This window comes from Pan troglodytes, chromosome 12 (genome assembly GCF_028858775.2).
Source record: "Pan troglodytes isolate AG18354 chromosome 12, NHGRI_mPanTro3-v2.0_pri, whole genome shotgun sequence".
In the NCBI taxonomy this organism is placed as follows: Eukaryota; Metazoa; Chordata; class Mammalia; order Primates; family Hominidae; genus Pan; species Pan troglodytes.
In genome coordinates this window covers 54,415,904-54,443,213 of record NC_072410.2, presented here as the reverse complement: position 1 = coordinate 54,443,213, position 27,310 = coordinate 54,415,904, and the positions used below count along the sequence as shown (strand labels likewise).

At 40.2% G+C, this 27,310-nt stretch overlaps 1 protein-coding gene across 4 annotated transcripts; it reads right to left on the bottom strand.

Moving 5' to 3' along the window:
* Positions 1 to 26,916, bottom strand: CNRIP1 (cannabinoid receptor interacting protein 1). Of its 4 annotated transcripts, none has more exons than XM_009442579.5 (4): positions 26,699 to 26,916; positions 26,149 to 26,393; positions 24,099 to 24,249; positions 1 to 1,017 (listed from the first exon to the last, which is right to left on the bottom strand). In XM_009442579.5, exons 2-4 carry the CDS (start codon positions 26,325 to 26,327, stop codon positions 853 to 855), a joined length of 495 nt encoding a protein of 164 aa, XP_009440854.1. In that variant the 5' UTR covers positions 26,328 to 26,393; positions 26,699 to 26,916; the 3' UTR covers positions 1 to 852. The 4 variants fall into 4 exon arrangements, with proteins under 4 accessions (XP_009440854.1, XP_054533906.1, XP_515523.2 ...); XM_054677931.2 differs by having other exon boundaries at positions 26,181 to 26,393; positions 26,699 to 26,876; XM_515523.9 differs by having other exon boundaries at positions 26,149 to 26,903.
* Between the last annotated feature and the right edge of the window lie 394 nt (positions 26,917 to 27,310).

Genomic DNA, 27,310 nt, shown 5'->3' with positions numbered 1-27,310 from the left:
TGATTTTCAACGCCTTTATTAAGAAATATCAAAAGTTGATTACAGGTCCATATGCAGTTTTACAAAGTTCAAGTGAAGAAGACTGTAGGGATGCCATCAATGTGCGTGTCTGAAGACTATGGAAGCTTGTCAAAGGGGTAACCCTACAACTCCTGTCACTTTAACAATGGTCCACAGCAATGCTTTTCCCCCATTTCTACTAGGCTAGGCCATTGCACAATACCTTAAGCTACTTAAAAGAGTTTTAATACGTTATAAATACGTACATATTTGTCCTTCTAGTTTGTTACCATCCTTCCCTGAAAGAGCGGAGCTGTTTATAGGAAGCACAACATTTGAGTCCCATTCACTGCTGTTTGTATTACATTTTCACAAGGCCTGCTTTGAAAGCTGGCAAACACTGCAAGTTACATGTTACCATATTACACATGGGAGGACCCATACACATTGTTATTTTTAAATTTAACATTGAACAAAAAAAAGGAGGAATCACTTAACTTGGAAACAAAACACCAAAGTTAGTCAGTGGAATGGTCAAGAGCAGGACAAGCCTGCCAGGGCCACTGAACTCCAGTCACAAGTGGTCAAAAGTATGACCGAGAACAACTGGATGCAGGAACATCAGCACAAAATACAGATGGGAATATTCTCGGGAGTGGTACATCACCATCTTGTATGTGAGGGATATTGTGTCAGAGGGGAATTACACTTTCAAAATAACCAGGGCTAGTAGGTCATTAGTACCAGATGGGGAACAGCAATGGTGTGGCATGCCTTGTTTAAGGCCTGCGCTGGTTTATCTAAAAGTAGATTTCTGAAAAGATTGTCCAGTAGCATCAGAAAGAGCCACTTTCAGAGGAAGGACTCCTTGTTCACCCACATCAGACTGCGTGTCTCGTTGGGCTTGCATTCATACTCAATGACAGAGAAGGGGCTTCCCCACTGGCAGTGATCCCGCTTGTGGTAATTGTAGAACTTGACTTGCCACACTGTCTCGAAGGTCCCAATGTCTGTGAACTGAGGGAAGAGAAACATGCCTGATAAAAAACCTCATTCTGCCACGAGCAATAGATGAGAGCTAACATTAGTGATGTAGCTCCTGGATAATCAAGCAGACCCAGTCCAGATTCTCTTGGTCTGCAAGGCTCGGAAGGCTTTCCTTTAGTGGTCTAGCTCCCTCCTTTATGATGGGAGATATTTTCCTAAAAAGCTGTCTGTAAACCATTCTTCTCTATAAAATCTGATTCCCATTGCAAACGTGCCACTCGCTATCATATTGCTTTTAATAAAAATAACTGCAAAGTTTATCTTGTTTTTCAAGTTTAATTTTTTGAAAACTTAGAATTTTAAAGCTTACTCTAAAATGGCCCCTGCTGGCCAGGTGCAGTGGTTCACGCCTGTAATCCCAGGCTGAGGCAGGATGCTAGCTTGAAGCCAGGGGTTCCAGAATAGCCTGAACAACAAAGCAAGATTCTGTCTCTAAAACAAACCCCCATGTTCATCCCCCAAATGGTCCCTGCTACAGAAGGGGAATGGCGAAGGGAAGAGAAGGAATAAAGTTTACTGGCTTTTCTCAAAATACAATGGTACAAAACAACCTATCTACAATACATCTACATAAGATATAATTTCCATCATTAGTTTCAATTCCAAAGAAAAATATTTCATTCAAAGTGATAACCGAAAATATTTCATTGGAAGTGTTAAAGGCCGTATTTTAACTATTAAACATTGAATACTTATAAGTCAGGAGTCCATGCCTACATCTTGGGCTTAGATTATACATTACCCAGAACCATATTTGAGTATCTGCTATGTACCTTGCATGTATAAAAATTCGTATAAGGCAGGATTGTTGCTCTTAAGAAGTTAGCATTCTACTTCCAGAAGGTAGGCCCTGTAAATCACTGCACAGAACTCTCCTGAGGTATAAAGTACACATTTCTCTTGCAGCTGAGAAGAATACATGGAATACCCTGGAGGCCACTGGGCAGATGCTCAAGTGGCCTGTGGGGTAGCCTGACCCTGCTACTGCCTTCTGGAGCTATTTAGGGGATCTGGCATTAAACTGCATGATGCCTGTCGTTATTTTCTCCTCTGACCCTCCCCTGTCATGGGAGGGGACAGGGACTGACTTGGCAGGATTCTTAGACTTGTCTGGAGCCAGAAGACGTGGACAGAGGAAGGCAGTGAGCATTAGGAGTCTTATGCTTCTTGCTGATACAGGAGGAGGGTGATCAGGTGCTTTCCAGATAGCTTTCCAAGATGCTCTCAAAATTATATCTTGCACCATTGCCTCATCCTGCTAATTTGATCCCAAAACAAGATCTAGGCTTTCCTTTGGGAAATTTGCTTGATTTGAAATAGTGGATGATATACCTAGAGTCCACAGACCTCCCAGGTATGAAAGTGGATTACCTCTTTTTAGAGAGTCATGGCTTAAAGACCTATATAAGCATACAGCAGCTTTATTCACAATAGCCCCAGGTTGGAATTGACCCAAATGTTTATTCACATGTTGATAAGCAAGTTTGGTATATTTATAAAATGGCCTTTTGCTGAACAATAAAGGAAGACATGCTGATTCAAGCAGCAACAGGGATGGATCTCAAAGACATGCTAAGCAAAATAATCTAGGCCCCCAAAATACATGCTGTATGAATCCATCTACATAGTGACAGAATGTAACCTACACTGACAGGAAACATCTGTGGTTATCTAGAGCCTGGGGTGAGAAGGGGAACTGATGCAAATGTGCAAGAGGGAACTTTTTAGGGGTGATGGAAGCATTCTGTATCTTGATTGGGATGGTGGTTACATGGCTGTACATATATGTTGGTCAAAACTAATTGAACTGTATGCTTAAGATGAGTCCATTTATTACATGTAAACTATACCTCAAAGTTAAGAAAAATAGAAATATCCATTTTTAGTGAGCTATAAGAAAACAGGTATTCTAAATGCTGCTAATGGGAATTGAATTAGCCTTTTGGAAGGATCATTTGCATGAAGTTAAAGGTGTGAGTACATTCAGGCCCAGCAATTCCATTTATAATTTATCTTAAGAACATCACAAAGTTTAGAGTAGTAAACAATGCAACACTAAAGATCCATCTTTAAGGCACTATTTGTGGCATATCTATATAATGGAATACCATGTAATATTTTTAAATGTAAAGTATTTAACAGTTTTTATTTTATATTGTTACATGAACTAAGCAGAATACCATGAAGAACATGAAGTATTAATTCAGTTAAAATTAAACTTGGCTAGGTGCAGCAGCTCACACCTGTAATTCCAGCACTTTGGAAGGCCAAGATGAGAGGATCGCTTGAGACCAGGAGTTTGAGACTAGCCTGGGCAACATAGTGAGACCCTGCCTCTACAAAAAATGTTTGAAAATTAGCTGGGTGTGGTGAGATAGGAGGATTGCTTGAGCCCAGGAGTTTGAGGCTGCAGTGAGCTATAATCATGCTACTGCATTCCAGCCTGGGCAATAAAGACCCTGTCTCAAAAAAAAAATGTATGTGTATATATATGTGTGTGTGTGTGTGTGTGTGTGTGTGTGTGTATTTAATGTTAGAAATCCTGATGGACTGTTTTATTTTCTCCTATGTTCTTTTTTTAATTTTTATTATATTTTTGAGATGGAGTCTAGCTCTGTCGCCCAAGGTTGGAGTGCAGCAGCACGATCTCGGCTCACTGCAACCTCTGCTGCCCGGGTTCAAGCAATTCTCCTGCCTCAGCCTCCTGAGTAGCTGGGATTACAGGTGTGTGCCACTACGCCTGGCTAATTTTTTTTGTATTTTTAGTAGAGACGGGGTTTCACCATGTTGGCCAGTCTGGTCTCGAACTCCTGACCTCGTGATCCACCCACCTCGGCCTCCCAAAGTGCTGCCGTGAGCCACCACACCCGGCCCGACTTCTATATTTTTTAGCAGAGACGCGGTTTAACCATGTTGCCCAGGCTGGTCTTGAACTCCTGACTTCAAGTGATCCACCAGCCTCGGCCTCTCAAAGCGCTGGGATTACAGGCATGAACCACTGCACCTAGCAGATTTTCTTCTATATTCTTATTTGTATTTTCAAAATTTAACGATTACTTTACCAGAAAAAAAATTAAACCAAAACTGTATTTCCCAAAAGTATTACCAAATAGTCATTATCCTTAATATAAAGGACCATATGCATTATTAGTAAGTACTATGAGGAACATTGGAATAAAAAATTGGAATGGTTCATTAAAAACAAAACAAAGCAAAGCAAAAACCATAGGCTGGGCGCAGTGGCTCATGCCTGTAATGCCAGCACTTTGGGAGGCCAACATAGCAGTACCACTTGAACCCAGGAGTTTAAGACCAGCTTAGACAACATGGTGAAACCCTGTCACTACAAAAAATTAAAAACATTAGCTGGGCATGGGAGTGTGTGTCTGTAGTCCCAGATACTCAGGAGGCTGAGGTGAAAGGATCGCTTGAGCTCAGGAGGCAGAGGTTGCAGTGAGCTGAGATCTTGCCACTGCATTTTAGCCTGGGCAACAGGGCAAGACACTGTCTCAAAAAAAAAAAAAAAAAAAAAAGGAAAAAATGACTAACACCTGCAAAAACATTCAAATGTAATTAGTAATTAAAGAAATATAAACTTTTAAAGAGATACTATTCCTCTAACAACTTAGTGACAATTTCTGAGTGCCAGAAACAATCTAAGCATCCAACATTAGGAAAATATGAAAATGGTGGCATATCCATATGATCAACTTACAGAGCAATTAGGAATTTAGGGTTGTCGATGATTCAAGGAAATGCTTAGAACAATGTTTAAAGGAAGATGAATTGGAATGGTTTATATACATTATGAGCTCAAATATGTAAAATAAGATGTATAGAAAAATGAAAATTACCTTCTAAGTAAAGAAATTGAATTTTTCTATCTTTACTCAGATTTTTTCTACAATAAATGTTACTTTTAAAATCAGAAATTTTTTAAATGGTGAAATGGATTTATCATCTTACAATAATATATACAGCCTGCAAGCCTAAGGGATTTTATAAATTCTATTAAAAATATGTACATTCTAATGAAATTATGACTTTGTTCACAATAGGTTAGTGGTGGTATGTATAAATCAAAATCTCATTTTATAATTTACCAAGACTTTTAAAGAGGATTTAGTATTGATTATTTTTGACCAGCACAAGGCATTGCACACTTTAAATGCAACTGAATTTTACAATTCAATTAACATTTTAATTCCAAATTATAAAAATATTTTGTAATAAAATATACACTGAAATATAAACTTTATACTAAAAATATTTTATAATACTTTTCAAATGCCAGCTAATATTTTGAAGGAAGCAGCTTAAAATCATGCTAGGTAACAGAGAAACAACACTGAGATTTTTATTTTTTGAAATAAAAGTTGGTTATAAAAATAAAAAGCCCACCAAGCTGATTACAACCAGACAAGAAAAACATAAGGCTTATGTCTAAAAAAATTTTCAAAAGTCTCAATCTAAGAATTCTCAGTAACAAAGGAGACCAAAGTTAAAATCTGCCAATAGCAACAGTCATAGCTAAAGATATATTTAAGTGTTCATATTAATATTTCAAATTTGGTTTATTAATGTGGGACCTAAGGTCACGTTGAAGTAAATGTAACTGCTGGTAACTATGCATATGTCTTCCTCTCCCCGATGCCTTAGCTGTTTATACTTCTCATTAGCCGTCTTCCTATTCTTTCTTTTGGAGCTCTATTTCCTGGGCCTCTTACTACCTAGCTCAGAATTTCTTCTTGTCTGGCTAGAAACAGATGGGGTCTTGAAAGCTGACATCCTTCTTAAAGAACAGGAACAACTATACAGGCTCTTCACTCCCTCCCCGCCCATCTGTCCCTTCTAAGGAGAATGTACCCAGGCAGGCTCCTGGGTGGTACAATTTATGCACAGGTATAATTCTGTATATTTGTGTAGCACCCTATTTTATGTGATACTTTCACATACATCATTCCACTTTAGTCTTGTGCCTGGTTTTATTATCTCCAGTTTATGGACAAAAAAACTAAGATTCAGAGAGGTTAGATGATTTGCCCTCAGTCTAGACTCCAAAGCCAGCCAATGATAGGGAGCAGGACAAAAACCTAGGTCTCCTAATTCCTAGCTTAGGAGCTATTTATCACTGTACAAAACTGCTGATATAAATGGTTATAGTGGACAGTTATTTTTCTCCCTGAATGAGAAATTACATGAATTGTCACAGGTAGAATGCTTTAGGGCATTGCTATGGACTGAATGTTTATGCCCTCCTCCAACCCCAATTCATATGGTGAAGCCTAAATCCTAACTGTAATGGTATTTGGAGGCAGGGCCTTTGGGAAGTATGAGGGTCATGAGGGTGGAGCCCACATGAATGGGTTCAGTGCCCTCATAAGGTACATGAGAAAGATGATCTCTTCTTCTGCCGTATGAGGATACATCAAGAAAGTGTCTATGGACCAAAAAGAGGGTCCTCACCAGACTACTGCCTTGATTTTTGGTCTTCCCAGCTTCCAGAACTCTGAGAAATAGATGTTTGTTGTTTCATCCATCCAATCTATGGCATTTTGTTTTAGCAGCCCCAGCGGAGACAACACTCTACCTGGACATTTTATTTGCTGTAGTGTTCTTACGAGTTGCAAGCCTGGTCCACTTTTTACTTCACAACTAATGTGGAAGAGAACACATCTGATTCCAAGGAGAGGAGACTCATCTCTTGTCCTCAATAACAAATGAGGAATCTGAAGAGCTTGTTTTAAACAATTTTGGTGGTCTTACAACCCACTGGCATAGAATCTCCAGTGTACTTCTTTCTATTCACCATGCCACCTACTTCTACTGCAGACATGAAATTAATCAAGATCACGTAGAAATCCATTGGCTTGGGAGGACAGAACAATCTTATTCATTGAAACATGATGTTACTTTATTAGTAAACAAATTCAGTATAAATATGCATCTGTGACTTTTAGTGTGGTGTGACCTATCAATTTCCACTGAATTTCAAGCCTTTCTATTCCTGAATTGTTTGAGGTTTTATTAGTAAATGTTTCCCATTTCTCTTCACTAAATAGGACTAAAAGTTCTAGGTCTTATAAAGTACATTTGTCTTTATAAGCAACTGTTAAACTTTTCCTAAGTGATTGTGCCCATGTTATAGTCTCACCAGCAATGAGAATTTCAATTGCTCTATATCCTCTCCAATACTTGGCACTGCCAGTCCTTTCAATTTTAGCCAGTCTGGTGACCATATAGTGATAAGACAAAGAAAGGAAATAAAGAGGCCGGGTGCAGTGGCTCATGCTGGCAATCCCAGCATTTTGGGAGGCCAAGGCAGGTGGATCACAAGGTCAGGAGTTCAAGACCAGCCTGGCCGAGATGGTGAAACCCCATCTCTAGTAAAAATACAAAAATTAGCCGGGCGTGGTGGTGGGTGCCTGTAATCCCAGCTACTCCGGAGGCTGAGGCAGGAGAATCGCTTGAACCTGGAAGACGGAGGTTGCAGTGATTTCAGATCACACCATTGCACTCCAGCCTGGGCATCAGAGCAAGACTCTGCCTCAAAAAAAGAAAAAAAGAAAAAAGAAAAAAGAAACAGCAGAAATCAATGAATTAGAAAAGAAAGACTATAGAGAAAACAATGAAACTAAAATCTAGTTTTTTTGAAAATATCTTTAAAATTGATAAAACCCTAACAAAACTGAGTAAGAAAAAATACAAATATTAGGAATGAAAAAGAGGACATCACCATGGATCCTATAGACCTTAAATTAGGAAAACCTTATACTAATAATTTCAACAAAATGGACAAGTTCTTCCTTGAAAGACACAAACTATGAGTTGACATCTACCTAATGAGGAAATTGAATTTCTAGTTTAAAATCTCTCAGGCCCAAATGGCTGCATTGATAAATTCAGACATATAAGGGGAAAAAGCCACCAATTCCACATAAATTCTTTCAGACAGCAGACAGAACAGTTCTCAAATAATTTTATGAAGCCAATATTGCCCTAATTCCTGACAAAAATATTACAAGAGAAATTATAGACAGATTCCTCATGGGCATATATGTAAAATTTGTTTATAATTTTTATTTGCTTGAAGTATTGGTAAATCAAATCTAGCAATATATACTGAGAATAATATATCAAAACCAACAGGGATTTATCTTCTGAATTCATAAGTGGTTCAACATTTGAAAATCTACCATATTAACAGAATAAAGGAGAAAAACCATATAATTATATCCATAGTTGGAGAAAGAGCACCTGACAGTGCATCATTGATTCTATTCTCAGCAAAGGAAAGTTTTTCAACTTCATTAAGGGGCACTGACAAAAAACCTATAGCTAACTTTATCCTTAATGGCAAAAGACCGAGTGGTTTCCCTGTCAGATGGGAAACAAGGCAAGAATATGTGTTCTTACTGCCCCTATTCAGCATTGCATTCCAGGTCTTAGCCAGTACCTTAAGGCAAGAGGAAGAAAAGGGCGGTGGGGAGAGTAAAACGGTCCATCCAGTGAACAACTGTGTCCGCTAAAAATACTAAGCAATCGCCGGGTGAGGTGGCTCACGCCTGTAATCCCAGCACTTTGGGAGGCCGAGGCGGGTGGATCAAGAGGTCAGGAGATCGAGACCATCCTGGCTAACACAGTGAAACCCCGTCTCTACTAAAAATACAAAAAAATTGGCCCAGCGTGGTGGCAGGCACCTGTAGTCCCAGCTACTTGGGAGGCTGAGGCAGGAGAATGGCGTGAACCCGGGAGGCGGAGCTTGCAGTGAGCCGAGTTTGCGCCACTGCACTCCAGAGCCTGGGTAACAGAGCGAGACTCCGTCTCAAAAAAAACAAAAAAACAACAAAAAAAAAAACTAAGCAACCTTAACAAATAGCGAGTAGAATAAGTGAATTTAGCAAGGCTTCAGGATACAATATTAACTTATAAAATTCATATTTCATAAAGAAATATGCCAGCCCTGAACAATTATCTTTATTATTTCACCAATTTTACATGAAAGTTGACATTGTATTACTTACCAATAGTGAGATAAAACCATTTTTCATATATTTATTGGCCACTTGTATTCTTTATAAATTGCCTATTTATATCTTTTGCTTATTCTTAATTTCCTACATCTTATGATTATCTCTTACTCATTTCTAATAATTTGTTGTGTAAAGTCACAGCTTTCACCAAATACTAGACCAGACAGCTGTCATGAGAACCAGCTTCTATATTTGGAAGGCTATTTCCCTCCACTCACACATTCTCAGCCTCATTACCACCTCATATACCTCCCTGCCTTCGTCCTCCAAACTCTCACCAGTCTCCCAGTGAAGAGGGCCAACAAAAGGGATTATGATGATGATTCGTGCAGACAGACTCTCTATCTGGCCTTTCTCCTTGGAGGGACTGACTGGGAATTAGTCACACTGCTCTGTGAAATGGGGTTTGAGAGGCATAAAGTTGGGTATCACTTTATTAGCTCCCAGTACCAGGGCCTCTAGAATTATCTGAAGATCATTGCCATTAATCTAAGTCAGATGGCATTTGACTATTTCCTGACTTCAGTGGCCACTCACAGCTTCAGCAGGCAGTAAAGGGCTGTGAAATGTCATTGACAGTAGCTGCAGTGTCACGATGGGCAGTGGCAAATCAAGGCAACACAGCTTAGGAGACTACACATGTTACCAATGATTTTTTCACCAGTTCACTTCGAAGTGTGATATCAGAAAAGAACAGTAACGTTTCCCCCAAATAGCCAGTTATCCCAGAATCATTTATTCAATGATTTGAAAAACTTTTTTTTTTTTTTTTATTCAGACGGAGTCTCCCTGTCGCCCAGGCTGGAGTGCAGTGGCGCGATCTCGGCTCACTGCAGGCTCCGCCCCCCGGGGGTTCACGCTATTCTCCTGCCTCAGCCTCCCGAGTAGCTGGGACTACAGGCGCCCGCTACCTCGTCCGGCTAATTTTTTGTATTTTTAGTAGAGACGGGGTTTCACTGTGTTAGCCAGGATGGTCTCGATCTCCTGACCTCGTGATCCACCCGCCTCGGCCTCCCAAAGTGCTGGGATTACAGGCGTGAGCCACCGCGCCCGGCCGAAAAACATTTTAAACTACTTAGTATCAACTTTGGACTCTTAAGCAAGACTCAAAAGACAATAATAGCTAGGATATGTCATCAGAGTTGAAAGGAAATATTAACTTAAAGCAGAACTGCAAATACTAAAATTGCCAGAATTTTAATGAGGTCTTAGAGGGCCAATAAGCTACCTTTCACTTAAAATATCCTGAGCACTGGGTAAGTGTGGAGAAGGTCATCATAAATGAGACTCTTTCCTCTCTTCCAAGTACTCAGAGGGCAGAGAGGAGACCTCCCCAACTCCTCTCTGGAGCTGACCTGGCTTGGGGAGACCTGAGCTGTAATTTCCTGTTCACCTCCTCATGCTACTACTGCTCCCTCTGGGCCTCTGGTCTTAGCAGGTCGGATTCACACTTCTTTTGCTTTAGATGTAAACAGAACACTAGGAAAGAAGATTAATTCAAACAGTTTCAAAAGCACTCGATTCAAAACTTCTTCCTATTTGGATCTGTAAAGTAAGAATTTCTATATCTTTTTGAATAGCTGAAGCACAGGGTCTTCTTTTGTTTTAATGTGAAAATGATTCAGACTTAGTCATTAAAACAAAGATGTTATTACTTACCATAAGTCTTATTTGCCTGTCCAGGCATCCATTAAAAGGTTGGAGAGTCCAGGCGCGGTTGCTCACCCCTGTAATCCCAGGACTTTGGGAAGCCAAGGCAGGCAGATCACCTGAGGTCAGGAGTTCGAGACCAGCTTGGCAAACATGGTGAAACCCTGTCTCTACTAAAAATACAAAAAATTAGCTGGGTATGGTGGTGCATGCCTGTAATTCCAGCTACTTGGAGGCTGAGGCATGATAATTGCTTGAACCTGGGAGGCAGAGGCTGCAGTGAGCCAAGATCACACCACTGCACTCCAGACTGGGCGACAGAGTGAGACTGTCTCAAAACCAAACAAACAAACAAAAAAGCCAGCCAGGTGCAGGGGGCGCATGCCTGTAATCCCAGCACTTTGGGATGCTGCGGCAGGCAGATAACCTGAGTTCAGGAGTTCAAGACCAGCCTGGCCAACATGGTGAAAACCCCGTCTCTACTTGAAAAAAAAAAAAAAAAAATTAGATGGGTGTGGTGGTGGGTGCCTGTAATCCCAGCTACTCAGGAGGCTGAGGCAGGGAGAATTGCTTGAACCTAGGAGGTGGAGTTTGCAGTGAGCCAAGATCACGCCACTGCACTCTGGTCTGGGTGACAGAGTGAGACTCCATCTCAAAAAAAAAAAAAAAAAAGTTGGAGAGCCTTAGCTTAGTTACTAGATGATTTGAAGGTATGTTTTAAGAAAAAGGTCTGCGGTCCCTAACTGTAACTCGTGAATCCAGCAGTAAAGGCTAGGTTTCTATATGTGAATTTTCACATCTAGAAGCAGCAGCTGATTGACAGTTGATTGTTCCCCACCATGATCACATAGGTTTTGGTTTGAGCACTGGTCATCTGGTTGTATCTTTTTTTTTTTTTGAGACGGAGTCTCGCTCTGTCGCCCAGGCCGGAGCAGTGGCGCGATCTCAGCTTACTGCAAGCTCCGCCTCCCGGGTTCATGCCATTCTCCTGCCTCAGCCTCCCAAGTAGCTGGGACTACAGGCGTGTTTGTATCTTATTTCTAATAGGCTGATAATAAAGAAAATGATTGAAAATATAGGTTTTCTGATCAAGTCACCAGCTCCTATATTAAGTTCAAATTTTTATTCTAGTCTTGAAGCTTTCAGATAGCCAACACAATCCAATGACATTTTAAAGTCACCAACATTTCAAACTTATGTATTAAAAAATATAGACACTGGGCCGGGTGCGGCAGCTCACGCCTATAATCCCACCACTTTGCGAAGCCGAGGGGTGTGGATCACCTGAGGTTCGGAGTTTGAGACCAGCCTGACAAACACGGAGAAACCCTGTTTCTATTAAAAATACAAAATTAGCCGGGCATGGTGGCACATGCCTGCAATCCCAGCTACTTGGGAGGCTGAGGCAGGAGAATTGCTTGAACCCGGGAGGCAGAGGTTGCGGTGAGCCGAGATTGAGCCATTGTACTCCAGACTGGGCAACAAGAGTGAAACTCTGTCTCAAAAAAATATATATATATATATAATGTGTGTGTGTGTGTGTGTGTGTGTATAAAACATATATATTTAATATATATTTAAATATATATAGACACCACACTCTCATGGACAATTGTGAAAACTTGACATGTCCAAGTAAATCCAATCAATTAATTAGCAAGTCCCTGGATTATTCAGAGTTCGTCAAGGGAAATGTCATCAGTGTGGGTGCCTAAGAAAAGTCAGAAATGTCAGAATTAAAACGGGAAGTAGGCCGGGGGCGGTGGCTCACGCCTGTAATCCCAGCACTTTGGGAGGCCAAGGCGGGCAGTTCACGAGGTCAGGAGATTGAGACCATCCTGGCTAACACGGTGAAACCCCGTCTCTACTAAAAACACAAAAGAATTAGCTGGGCGTGGTGGCGAGCACCTGTAGTCCCATCTACTCGGGAGGCTGAGGCAGGAGAATGGCATGAACCCGGGAGGCAGAGCTTGCAGTGAGCCGAGATCGCACCACTGCACTGCAGCCTGGGCATCAGAGAAAGACTCTTCCAAAAAAAAAAAACAAAAACAAAAACAAAAAACAAAAAACACACACACACACCTGGCAATAAAGAAGATATTAAGGCTGGGCACGGTAGCTCATGCCTGTCATCCCAGCACTTTGGGAGGCCGAGACAGGAGAACCACTTGAGGCCAGGAGTTCAAGACCAGACTGAGCAACATAGCAAGACCTTGTCTCTACTAAATATAAAGAAGTTTTTCTGGGTATGGTGGTGCATGCCTCTGGTCCCAGCTACTTGAGAGGCTGAGGTAGGAGGATCACTTGCCAGAGGTCAAGGCTGCAGTGAGCTAGAATCATGCCACTTCATTGCAGCCTGGGCAGCAGAGACCTCACCTCTACAAAAAAAAAAAAAAAAAAAAAAAAAAATTAGCTGGGTGTGGGTGGTACGTAGTGGTAGTCCTAGCTACTCAGCAGGCTGAGGTGGGAGAACCGCTCGAGTCTGGGAGGTCAAGGCTGCAGTGAGCTATGATTGCGCTGCTGCACTCCAGCCTGGGTAACAGTGAGATAACAGCCTGGTAATAGTGAGATCCTATCTCAAAAAAAAAAAAAAAAAAAAAAAAAAGAAAAAAAAGAGTATCAGGATACTGTTTACCTCTAATTAACTGTGTGATCCTAGACATATCTGAACTTGTCGGGCCTGAGTTTTCAATGAAAAGTGTATTCCACTATCTAATCTCTAAGGCCACTTTTAGCTCTATCATGGTATAAAGATTACAAATGGTGACCAGGCACAGTGGCTCACTCCAGTAATCCCAGCGTTTTGGGAGGCCGAGGTGGGAGGATCACCTGAGGTCAGGAGTTTGAGACCAGCCTGTCCAACGTGGTGAAACCCTGTCTCTACTGAAAATACAAAACTTAGCTGGGTGTGGTGGCGGGTGCCTGTAATCCCAGCTACTCGGGAGGCTGAGGCAGGAGAATCACTTGAACCTGGGAAGTGGAGGTTGCAGTGAGCCGAGATTGCACCATTGTACCACAGCATGGGTGACAGAGCAAGACTCCATTTCAAAAAAAAAAAAAAAAATTACAAACTTACCCTTAAGGGTATTGCATTAGTTATTTTTTGAAGAAAGTCAGATTCTCGAATACTGTCATTTACAATCACACCAAACAGGACAGAAGGCCATTCAAGTCCCTGCAGAATTCCTTTTTGGTTGGGCACAGAGGAGAAGGCTAGGAATGTGTCCCAGCATCTTAGATGATTTGCATGATTTTAAAAAGTGAAATAAGATTCATAAATTTAAGCAAATTTTTAAAGTGGCAGTAATCCTTACATTTTGATTCAGTTGATTTTCAGATCCCCTTCACATATACATATTTTACAGTTGCAATTATTTAACATTAAATGTTATACAATTGTATGTATTGTCTAACTACATATCATTGTTACAATTTTGTCAAAATGTTATACAATTGTATATATTGTCAAACTATTCATTGTTACAATTTTGTCAAAATGTTATACAATTGTATATATTGTCTAACTACATATTCTTTGCTACAATTTTGTCAAAATGTTATAGGATTGTATATATTGTCTAACTACATATCGTTATAATTTTGTCCTTGTTTGTTGAGGCAGGATCACTCTGTGGCCCAGGCTGGAGTATAGTGGTTAGATCATAGCTCACTGCAGCCTTGAATGCCTGGGCTGGAGTAACCCTCCCACCTCAGTCTCTGGAGTAGCTGAGACTACAGGCATATGTCGCCACGCCTGGCTCATTTTTTATTTTGTAGAAATAGGATTTTGCTATATTGCTCAGGCTAGTCTTGAACTCCTGCCCACATGCGATCCTCTTGCCTTGTCCTCCCAAAGTGGTGGAATTATAGGTGTGAGTCACTGTGCCTGGCCTCATTGTTCCAATTTTAATGATGACATAGGACTCTTATCATGATGTATCATGACAATTAGACTACTCCCCAGATATTAGATATGTCAGTTGCCCTCTAACAAAAAGTGCTTTAATAAATAATTTTGTATATATGTCTACTTTAATAGGAGTGGAATTATTTGGTCAAAAGAAATGAATCTTTATGGCTGTTCCCACATATGACCATTTTGGTCCTTTTAAAGTATACAAACCATTTTACAATGTTAACAGCAAAGAAGGCATTGTTTAGAAAAATGATATCATTGGGCCAGGTGTGGTGGCTCACCCCTGTAATCCCAGCACTTTGGGAGGCCGAGGTGAGAGGACTGCTTGAGCCCAGGAGTTTGAGATGAGCCTGGGCAACATAGTGAGACTCCATCTCCACAAAAAATTTAAAAATTGGCTTGGCGTGGTGGCATGTGGCTGTAGTCCCAGCTATTCAGGAGTCTGAGGCAGGAAGGTCTCTTGAGCCCAGGAGTTTGAGGTTACAATGAGCTATGATCATGCCACTGCACTCTAGCCTGGGTTACAGAGTGAGATTCTGTCTCTTATTAAAAAAACAACAACAACAAAAAAAACCGATGTCATTGGGAATTACTTTTAAAAAATAGATTTCCTAGTTTACTTTTCACTACCATTTACAAGAATGCACATTTCTACATTTTAATTTATTCTTCTGGAAAATGTTTTGTCAATATTTCTGTTGAAGATTGGTATTTTTAAAATATCAGACTCTTGAAGAAGTGTCATATTTCTATTGTTTTATTCTCACTTTATACTGTGTAGAGACATAATTTCTTATTTTTATGATTTCTATTTAAAAATCAAGTTAACTTTTCTAGTCTATGTTGATTTTTCCGTAATTTTAGATTTTATAATTTAACTTTCCCACCTTATTTAATCTTAATTTATATATTTATACCTATATCATTTTACAAAGAATTTAAGAAGGTATTTAGCATTTTATATAAAATGAAAAAACACACATAATGATGGTCTGAAATATAAGCATATTAAACATAATGCTTGGTTTGAGCTTAGATTTGATGCTGGGCTGTCTGGTTGCTGGTGCAAAAATTAAAAAAACACAGATTGTCAATTGTCAGTGATTTTAATGTTTTTCAGAACTTTTTTTTTCTACCCAATAAGGCAGCACATGACTAGATGAACAAGAGAGATGCCTGCCTCTCCCCACCCCTTTCAGTGAGCACTGAAATATCTCAGGTGGACCCAGACTTCAGAAAACAGTCCGAAAAAGGAGTTAAATCATCTCATCATTAGAAGGGAGAGAAATATTCTGTTTCCCAGAAGAAAAAAAAGTTAAAAAGCCTTTCTAGCTCTAATTTGTAACAAAACAAAACAAAAATAAAAATGAAAACACTCCACATGAAACATTTAGGGCATTTAGCTGTGAGCTGTTTTTACACACAGCTATTTCTTAGAGCAAACTTTCATAACCTTTGAAAGCCCAGTGTCAATGTGCAACTCAGTTAAAGTGCTTCTAAACTTGTTTAAGGGTGTTGTTTTTGATGGCTTAACTGGTCTATCAGTAGCATTTAATATTTCTAGAGGTCTAAAAATACATTTTAAAATTCTGTAGAAATGGATGTTTTCCTCAGAAAAACATAATAGTCACTCAATAAAACCCCCAAAAGGCAAAAGTCATGGGCTAAATTGAGAATTCAAGACATTCCTTCTAAATATCTTTATTTTTGGTCCTGACTTTTATGGGAAATTTCTGTCAGACTTTCAAGTAACAGTTAAGTCCTATGGTATGTAAATTGTTTCAGAGCATAAACTATAAAAAAGTTCCTAATTCACTTTGCAAAGCTATTAACCCTAATACCAAAATTTAAGACTGCAAAGGCCTTCTAATTGTTCTTTGCTTTTCTGTCTCCACTTCTAATCTAAGCACTGGCACTAGAGTGCTTTTAAGGTGCCTGTCTTATCACATTACCAGAAAGGGGTACTTCTCAACCCCTTGAAAGACTGGCAGGAGAAAATGACAGCCCTATCTGTTGGAAGTGGCAGAAGACAGCATCAGGACTGGCAGAGAAGCTGGAAATAACCTAGAAAAATCCTGGAAGAAAGAGATCTGCAGAAGGAATAGAACCCCAAATCTGACTATAAACTCTGCTGTAATCCCTAGCTAACTGCATATGAAGGATAGTAGGACATGGACACCCTACAGGGGCCATTGAAAAAGCAGACAAACCAGCAAAAAGTCAATCCTTGAAAGATAAAGTTGTGCTAAGATTAATAGCTGCTTTATATTTATGTATGTATGTATGTATGCATGTATGTATGCATGTATTTTGAGTACATTCCCTAACCTCAGAAGTAGGTATCAGAGTAAAGAGTTTTGGATTGGCCAGGCACGGTGGCTCACTCCTGTAATCCCAGCACTTTGGGAGGCCGAGGCAGGTGGATCACTTGAGGTCAGGAGTTCGAGACCAGCGTGGCCAACATGGTGAAACCCTGTCTCTAATAAAAATACAAAAATTAGCCAGGCGTGGTGGCACGCGCCTGTAGTCCCAGCTACTCTGGCGGCTGAGGCAGGAGAATCGCTTGAACCTGGGAGGTGGAGGCTGCAGTGAGCTGAGATCGTGCCACTGCATTCCAGCCTGGGCAACAAAAGTGAAACTCCATCTCAAATAAAACAAAACAGTTTTGGATTGACAGAGCAGCTGGAGAAATAGGGGAACCTCAGGGTGGGTATATCCAAAAATCTCAGTATAAGCTCTCCAGTTCCTTGGCTGACTGCTAAGCTCCATGGGCACAAAAGGAGACCAGGCTAGAAAAGCAGCAACTGGAAGTTATAAAAACTGAGCAAAGAGATCAGCTGCTGCATACTGCTGGAAGACAGAATTTGAAGTTTGAGTACAGGAATGTTTACTGCCAGCTAGAATACAAAAAACCAGTAATACCCAGAAGAATAAAGCAGAAACTAGAGTTGGTAATAAACTATCCACAATGTTAAGTTTGTAGCCAAAAATTACCAGACATGTAATGAAACATGAAAGTGTGACCCATATTCAAAAAAAAAAAAGTCAGGCTGTAATAATTTACTCTAACTAGAGCCAGGTGTTGGATTTATTAAATACTTCAAACCAGCAATTACAAATGTGCTCAGATAAATTAAGGAAAACATGGTCTCAATTAGCCAACATAAGGAATCTTGAGAAACTGAAACTATAAAAAAGACAAATGAAAATTCTAGAGCTAAAAAATGTTATAGAATTTAGAAGATAAGCACAAGACTAGAAATAGAAGAATCAGTGAACTTAAGGATACATCAGTAGAAATGATCTAATCTGAAGATCCATTTAAAAAAGAAAGAAAATTGAACATGTCCTCAAAGACTTATGGGATAATACCAAGCTTTTCAACATATGTTTAGTTGGGGTCCTACAAAGAAAGGAGAGAATGAAGTATTAAAAAAGTATTTAACAAAACAATGGTTAATAATACTCCAATTTTGGTGAAAACATTAACCTCTAGATTCAAGAAATTCAGTGATCCCCAAGGGGGGAAAAACCAGTTAAGATGCATCGTAACCAAACTACTGACAAGCAGAACTCTATGAAGGGATCATTTTACTGTATATGCATTATACTTAAGTTAAAATATTTCAAAGCAAACAAGGGAAGGGAATAAATATAGGATTAGAAAACAATGAAGTAGAAAAACAGAGTGAAGCATGTGAAAAAAAAAAGCTAGGATTTTGAAAAGGCCAATAAAACTGAAATCTCTAGCTAGACTAATCAGAGGGGAAAAAAATAAAAATTTTGAATAACAAGAGTGAAAGAGTAGGTCGGGCGCGGCAGCTCATACCTGTAATCTGAGCCCTTTGAGAGGGCAAGGTGGGCGGATCTTGTGAGGTCAGGAGTTCGAGACCAGCCTGGCCAACATGGCAAAAGACCATCTCTACTAAAAATACAAAAAATTAGCTGGGTGTGGTGGTGCGCACCTGTAATCCCAGCTACTTGGGAGGCCGAGGCAGCAGAATTGCTTGAATCTGGGAGGCAGAAGTTGCAGTAAACCGAGATTGCACCACTGCACTCCAGCCTGAGAGACAGAGTGAGACTCCATCTCCAGGAAAAAAAAAAAAAGAAAAAGGATCAAAGAGTAAAAGAGTAGACATTATTAGAGATCCTAAGACACTGAAGAATGGCGGAGATTATAAACAACTTTATGGCAATAAAGTTGATAATTTAATTGAAATAAACGACTTCAAAGATAAATTACAAAAACTCAGGAAATAAAACCTGAATAGCCCGATATCTATTAACGAAATTGAATTTGTAATACAAAATCTTCAAATAAAGTATAATCTATGCCTTCATTGGTGAATTCTGACATTAAGAAAAATATCATTTCTATATAAACTCTTCCAGAAAATAGAAGAATGAACACTTTCCAAATCATTTTATGTAGCCAGCATTACTCTGACACCCAAAACTAGACAAAGGCATTATAAGAAAAGCAAACCATAGACCAATATCCCCCCCGGAACATAGATGTCAAAAATCCTTAACAAAATATTAATGAATCAAATCCAGTTATACATACCGAGAATAAACCATGACCAGTGGTATTTAACCTGGGAATTCAAGGTTATTTTAACTTTGAAAAAGCAATGTAATCTACCATAAACAGAATAAAACACCTTATGATCATTTCAAAAGATACAGAAAAACTATTTGAAAACATGTTATAATACATTCATGATTTAAAAAAATTCAGTAAACCAGGAATAGAAGAGAACTTCTTTAACCTGATAAAAAGATTTACAATAAAGACCCTTACAGCTACTATATTTTGTATTGAAAACCAGAATGCTTTCTCCCTCAGACTGAGGGACAAGAATGTCCACTCTCACCATTTCTATTTAGCAGCATACTGCGAAGGTCCTAGCCATTGCAATTAGGCCATAAATAAGATGAATACAGATTGGAAAGAAAAGAGAAACTATTTACAGATGACATGATAGCATATTTAGAAAATCCTAGGGATCCTCCAAAAACAGCTATTAGGATTAGTAAGATTAGCTAAGTCTCAGGATTCAACATCAATATACAAAAAAATCGATTTTATTTCCATATACCAGCAAAGATTCCATTTACATTATTCAAAAATATGAAATAATAAATTTAACAAAGTATGTATAAAGTCTGTAGAGGAAATACTGTAATATATTGTGGAGAAAATTAAAGATGACCTAAGAGATATTTCATGTTCATGGTATAGAAAACTCTATATTAAGATGTCAAATATCTTTAAGTTGACCTATAGGTTTAATGGAAACTCTATATCCCAATTTTTGGAGGAATTGACGAGCTCATTCTAAAATCTATATAAAACACAAAGGACCTAGAATAATCGAAAGAACTTAGAATAAACAAAGCTAGAAGATTTATGCTACCTGTTTTAAGGACTACAATATAGATCAAACAAGTTTGTTTTGGGTCTTCTATGTCTTTGGAATTTCCAAATTAAAAAGACATACATTGAGTATGTAAAGCAACTAGAATTCTCATACACTGCTGGTGGATATACAAAATGGTACAACAGTGTGGATATTTCTTACACAGATAAACACATACTTACCATGTGATTTAGCAATTGTCCTCTTAGGTATTTACTCAAGAGAAATGAAAATATGTTCACACTGAGACTTATACTCAAATGTTCACAGCAGCTTTACTCATAATAGCAAAAGCTGAAAACAACCCAGATGTCCATTTATTGGTAAAGGGAGAAATTATGGTATATCCACACAACATAATATACTACCCAGCAATAAAATGAACCAACTACTGATATGTGCAAGATAGGTGAATCTCAACATTATACTAAGTGAAAGAAGTCAAACAGCACTGTTCTATTTACATGAAATTCTTACATAGTTAAAACTAACATATTGAGATGGCAAGCTCAGGATAGGTTAGGTTGGGAGGAATTAACTGCAAATAATTTTCAGGGTAATAGAAGTGTTCTGTTGTCTTTATTGGGGTGGTGATTATATAGTAGCATCTACTTGTCAAAACCTATGTAACTGTAAAGTTGGTGCATTTTATGTTAATCATATCTCAAAGCTGATTTCAAAAACTTCAATGATTTCCTATAGTCATTAGGATAAATCCAGTGGCAAAAAGGTTCTATATCATCTAACCCCTACTTACCTCTCTGGCTTTATCTTATACTGTCTTTGCCTCACTCTATGCCCGCCATGTTGGGCTTCTCATCCATTAGAACACATACGCTGTCTCCAGCTCTTGACTTTTACAACTACTCTTTCCTCAAATGCTCTTTCTTTCCCCAACTCTTATTCATCCTTCATTTTTTCCTCAAGAAAACCATCCCGCAAATCTTGGACTAGGATAAGACCCTTGGTATATACTCTAACAGCACTACTTTTTCGCTATACTTTTCATATTAGCAATTATTTACCTTATCATTGATAAGCGTGTATAAAGTATGTTTCCACCCTCGAGATCAGAAATTCTATGAAACCCGGGTTATCTATTTTGTTCACCACTCTTCCCCCTGAGTCCCTGATATACAGGAAATCCTCAAATATTTGCTGATAAAGCAAGCAAATTTTAAAAATCTAAAAATTCTAAATAAAAGAGTGTATAGAATTTAGCAATATATTAATAATACATGTTTAAGTAGGGCTTATTGTAAAAAATAAGGTTTAGTATTTGGAAGTGTATTACTTTATGTAATTCATCAAATATATCAAATAAGATATATTATCTCCAACTACTGCTACTAGCTGTAGTTGGCTGCTAGCAGCAGTCAACATTATTCTAGAAACATTAGACAATGCAATATGACCAGGAAAAAAAAAGACAGTTATATTCAGATTCTGACCATCTATATGAAAAACCCAAGATGATTTGCTGAAAAATTTTAGTAAGCAAGTTCAGTAAGGTGGTCAGTTACAAAGTATATGAATACATATTACAAAAACAGTGTATCTAAAACAATGCAGTATTGGTGTAACAACAGATAGATCAATGGAATAGATTAGGGAGTATAGGAGGAGATAATATTTTTGCAATATAAGAAATTTCTATGAAACTGACCTTTGGAGAAGCATAGATTATTTAAGTAATTGTATTAGGACATTGTGGGCAAATACTTTCCAATATAAAAGTATGAACTGAAATAATATCTAAATCTGTAATTCATCTAAAATTTAACAAATGAGACCATAAGAGTTCAGATGAAAATACACAAATGCCACTGTGTATACGTCTATATATAATTAATTAATCTGGGAGTCAAGGAAGACTTTCTAAGCTGGATCTTAACTGCAAAATAATAAAGGAAAAGGCTAACATGTTTGACTACAAAATTTATATTTTATATTGTAAACAAAATAAAAATTAAAATATTAAATGAACACTCAAGATGTGATAAAAATGACGATTTTAAATTTATAAAGATTTTTCAAAAAATCAATAAGATACACTTAAGCAGAAAAATGGGTGAAAACTATGAACATATAATCCATGAAGTAAATACAAATAGTAAATGAACATGTCAGGATTTCAAATTAACAGTAAGTAAAAATTAAAGTATTTCAATCAGATTAAAAATATGTAAACATGACAAACTATACCTAGTGCAGAGAGAAATGGATACTTAAATACAGATGATAGGAGTGTAAATTGCCTAGCTTTTCTGGAGGTCAGTGAGGCAGTCTTATAAAATGCCTTAACATGCACATTTCTTCTAGCAATCAAGAAAACATTAGACAATTGTACAGTACTCAGTGATTTGTAATGTGGTTTTCTTTATAATACCAAAAACCAGAAATAATCAGCAATAAGTGACTGAGGATAATTTGATACATTCATAAAATACAATACCCATACAGACTTTAAAATGACATTCCATATATATATAGGCATATATTTGACATCAAAAAATGTATACAAGTAGAAAAAAGTATATATATGGAATGATACTCAAATATATATATTTAGTGACAGGGTCTTACTCTTGTCACCCAGGCTGGAGTGCAGTGGTGTGATCATAGCTCACTGCAGCCTCAACCTCCTGGATCCAAGTGATCCTCCTGCCTCAGCCTCCCAAGTTGCTGGCACTACAGGTGTGGTATCACCACACCCGGTTAACTAAAAAAAATTTTTTTAGAGACAGGGTCCCACTATGTTGCCCAGGCTCACACATATATATTCAAAGACATAGAAACAACTTTCTAAGAACATTTATTGACATGTTAACAACACTTCTCTCTTGCAGGAATTATACATTTCCCTCATTTTTGTATTTGTCTATGTTGAAGGTTCTTTGACAGAACAACAGCACTTTCTAAAAATAGTTCAAACATTGGATGCAAAGGGATGAGCTGCTAGATTATTTCCTTATGTGACTGTTGTGGTTTTAAAAAGTGTATTGGGGACTGGGAACAGTTTAAGGTTCCAAAGGTTAGATAGGCATTTCTCAAAGTGCATTCCCACACCATCCTCTTCAGGATCTGGTATGCTTGCTAAGCGTTTCTCTGTCCCCACCCTAGCTCTACTGAGCTAAGATCACTGGAGAGGGAACCTAGGACTGGAATTTTAAACAAACTCCCAAAGAGATTCTCATGCATACCGATATTTGAGAACCCTTGTGATACTTCCTATAAAGCTAGAGGGCAGACAGTTGAAGGTTGTTCTTGCAGAGGGAAAAGGCTGCCCAGTTTGCAAGCAGCAGTTTAGGTGAACCTTCCTTTTCCTGTGCTTTAGCAAGCTTGCTTCATCACCTATTTATTATGTTTGCACATATAGTTAAATCTATATCTTGACTCTATCCTTTCTACCAATTTTTTCTTACTTGGGGCCATATTACCAGGGTATATCATTTTATTATATATGATATCTGATAAGATTACCAGATATTATATATAATAGGTATATATAATATAGGTATATATATTATATAGGTGTATATATAATAGGTATATATTATATAAAATAGGTGTATTATAGGATATTATATAAGAGGTGTATTTTTCCCATGACAATTTTTTTGGCTCCTCCGTTTAGCTTTAAGTAGCAAAGTGTCATTCGAATCAGCTTTCTCTTAACCAGAATATTGTGGCCTACTTGGAATCAGAAACTTTTCGCAGCCAATTATCTAAACCAGTTCTGAAGCAGACTATAACTGGGAAAATGGCAATGTAGGTTCTGTCTCTTCCAGAACCATCTGCTTCTGCTTATGGTGTCTTTTCAGCATCTACAGGGTCAGTGTGTCATGCAAAAGAGCATTAATTAAGTAGTTCTCCCTCCAGCAGATACTTGAAGGAAATCCACAACTCAATTTTCACAGTAATTGGCTCCCAACACACCTTTTCTTAGAGAGAGATAGTGATTGTTTTCTTTTCTGTGGTTTCCATTTTCCGTGGCACCATACTCCTATACCCGCAAGCAAGCCTTACCGGCATGGTGATCTGGATGGGTTGCCGTTCTCCACTCTTCGTTGGGGTCACACCTTCTGTGTCATACGTACCCGTATAAACAACTCTGTCCCCATCAGGCTCTTTAGACTTCAGTTCCAGTGGGACAAGCACACCGCCAATGGAAATATTCCTGCAATAGACTTGAGTTGACCACATACGGTTGAAATTAGCCTAGGCACCCTGTCCTGTTTTGGACCAAAACTCTAGGCAGGAAACTTACAGGGTTTCACTAAGGGGGGCATTGTGGTGCGGGAGAAAGTTCTGCAAGTTCAGGGGGCAGTCCTTCTCCTATTTATGAATTAAAAACCTACCTATCCCCAGCCCCAGACATTAGGATTCAGTTGGCCTGGGATGTAGTTTGGACACTGGTACATTTATTTTAAGGTTATCTAGGTGATCTTAATATGCGGGTAGGATTGAGAATACTGAACTCGTCCTCTAATATTTTTTTTCTCCTGTTCCAACAATCAGGGGTCCTATGATTTGCAGTACCTCAAGCCTTCTACACCATCAGAAATTCTCACTGGCATCATTCTTTTGTGTTAGGATAATGGTTCTCAAATCCAAGTCCCTGGACCAGCAGTATCAGCATCACCTGCAGACCTTAGAAAACAAATTCTTAGGCCCTACCATAGACTAAACTAGAACTTCTAAGGAGAGCTCCAGCATCTGTGTTTTAACAAGCACTCCAGGTGATTCTGATATATACTCAGGTTTGACACCACAGGATTAGAGTTGAGAAATCCTTGATAGCATTAAAATGTAACCAGAAAAAATAGTTTTATTCCTAACAAATTAACTTTTAGATTAGTTTGAACACTAGAGGAATACTCTAAAAAAAAAAAAAGGAATATATTAACAGATAACTCCGGGGATAAGGTTGGCAGGAAAGAAGGGAAAGGAAAAGCCTGGATTATATCCAGGTGCACAGAACACTGGGAAATGTGAGAATAAAGGATGCATGGAGCTGTGGGGGATGCTGACAAATAGATGAATCAGGAGTACCAGAAACCATCCAGATTTGGTTCTAGGTCCTTGCACCTTGGAAGGCTAATACAAGTTTACTGAATTAAAACGTAAGCTATAAGTAGTATCTGATGAATTCAAAGTCCTTCCACCCCCGCAATAATGCCCACCATATGTAGTAGATACAATAAATGCTGGTTTATTTTCTCTCGCAGACTAGACTTTGGTAGGTAGAAACGAGAGGTAAAGGGGCTCCACCCGCAGTTCTTCCCGGTAGGCTACTGCATGCTCCCACACACTTTCCCGCCAGAGGTCTACTGGGTGCATTATCCAGCGGTCGCTGGCAAGAAATCGTCCCTGACATGGATAAACCAAAAAACATCCTCTTGCTGTGAGGATGTTGCTAATCCCAGGCACCATCACCAGCCTGAACAGAAAACTCAGGAGAAAAAGAACAGCATACGGCATGGAAAACCGTGAAACTAGGCCAGAGAAGGGGCGGCCGCTCTCTTACTAGTGTCTGCTGCTCCACCCCAGGGTCCCAGCCACTGAATGGCGAAGGGAGTGGGGAGCATCCCTCAGGGAGCCCCAGTAACCACCCCTCCCCTGCCTTTCCACCTCATTCCTCCTTTCTCCCTCCTTCAGCCTTGCGGGCAGACCCGGTGGGCCGCCTGGACCGCGCGCAGGAGGGCTGGGATTGCGGTGGGTGAACCCTGCGGACCTCTCCCATCTGCTCCACCCCGACCGCCTGCGGTTCCGCGCCCAAGGCTGGACAAATTTATAAGAAATAGACAAGCAAAAACCCTGGCTTCTTGTCACTGATTTTAAAGAACCCACTGAGGTCACTGCGATGGGTGGAGGGAAGCGAGATTGGAGGAATACAAGCCAAAGGGAAGGAAGGGGACGAAGGCGAACAGGGAGTGACCTCTTCCTCCAACCCCCGGGCCCGCTGGGAGCGGCGCGAGGCCAGAGGCCCTTGAGAGGCTCGGGCTGTCCTGGGGGCCTCAGTCCTCCGCCTGTACCCCATGGGGGACCCTGCTGCCACCAGGCGCCCCGCACTCACTCGACCTGCAGCGTGCTGGGCTTAATCTTCACCTCAACCTTGTAGGAGGAGCCGGTGAGCAGCTTGATGGTGCGGTTCTGGCCGAAGCGCTGCCCGTCCACCTTGTAAAAGACCGGGCCGTCATTGGGCTGGATGCGCAGCGCGATGGAGAGGCGCACGAGGCCCGGCAGGTCCCCCATGTCTGGGCGAGGGTCTGGCGCGGCGGCTCCGGGGGGCGGAGGACAGCGCCGGCTGCGGCCGAGTGGCTGGAGCGCGAGGGGCGGAGAGGAAGCGCGGGGAGGGTGAGGGAGGTGGTGGAGCTGAGGCTGCCGCTAGGAACCCGCGCCGTCGCCGCCGTCCGCCCGGGCTTTTGAGGAGCAGCTCCTTAGGCTGTGGCCCCCCTCCCCACTCGGCGAGGAAGCGGGCCCAAGAGACGGCTCCAAGGCCGCGCGCTTCCCCATCCCCCGCTCCAGTGCTGCGCCCTCCACGCACCCGAAGGCTCGCTCTGGCCCGCAGGCCGCCGCGCAGATCCGCGCAGCTGGGGGCGAGGGAGTTAATCCTGTTTACGCACCACAATCCCCTTCAGCTGGGGAAGCGGACATTTAGGCTCCTCCTAGAACAGCCCCGGGCAGGAGGAGGAGAGGTTTGGGAGGCACTGGGAAGGCGCTGGAGTTAAGCGACCACTATGCCAAGGAGCGAGACCCCCGGAATCTGGATACCGCCTCGGCCAGCTACGTGAGGTGGACACTGCTGCTCGCGGATCCGGCGCCAGCCAGGCGGGAGGAGGCTGAGGGGGGGTAAAGGGAGGCGGGAAGGGGGGGGAACAGGAAACCGCTAGCCGGTGATTAAAATTTCAGGAAATATGAGTCTTTCCAAAGCTTAGGGGAAATGGCCGAGGAAAGGCGCAATTCCACGTGATGGAGCCACGCTGGATTAGGAATGGATGCAAGAGAAAGAAAATAACCATATTCAAGGAGCTACATCTTCTTGTGGGTGTACATTTCCATTATACGTATGCTCGTCCCAAAAATGACACATACATAAATATATGTAATGAATCACATATATTTACACAGATTTTGAAGGGTGAGCTATTAACCCTGTAAAAGGCAACTGACATGAGCCTAAGGCATTCTGGTGACAAAATGGCCAAGAGGTGGGATGGGTCAAAGGATTATTGGCA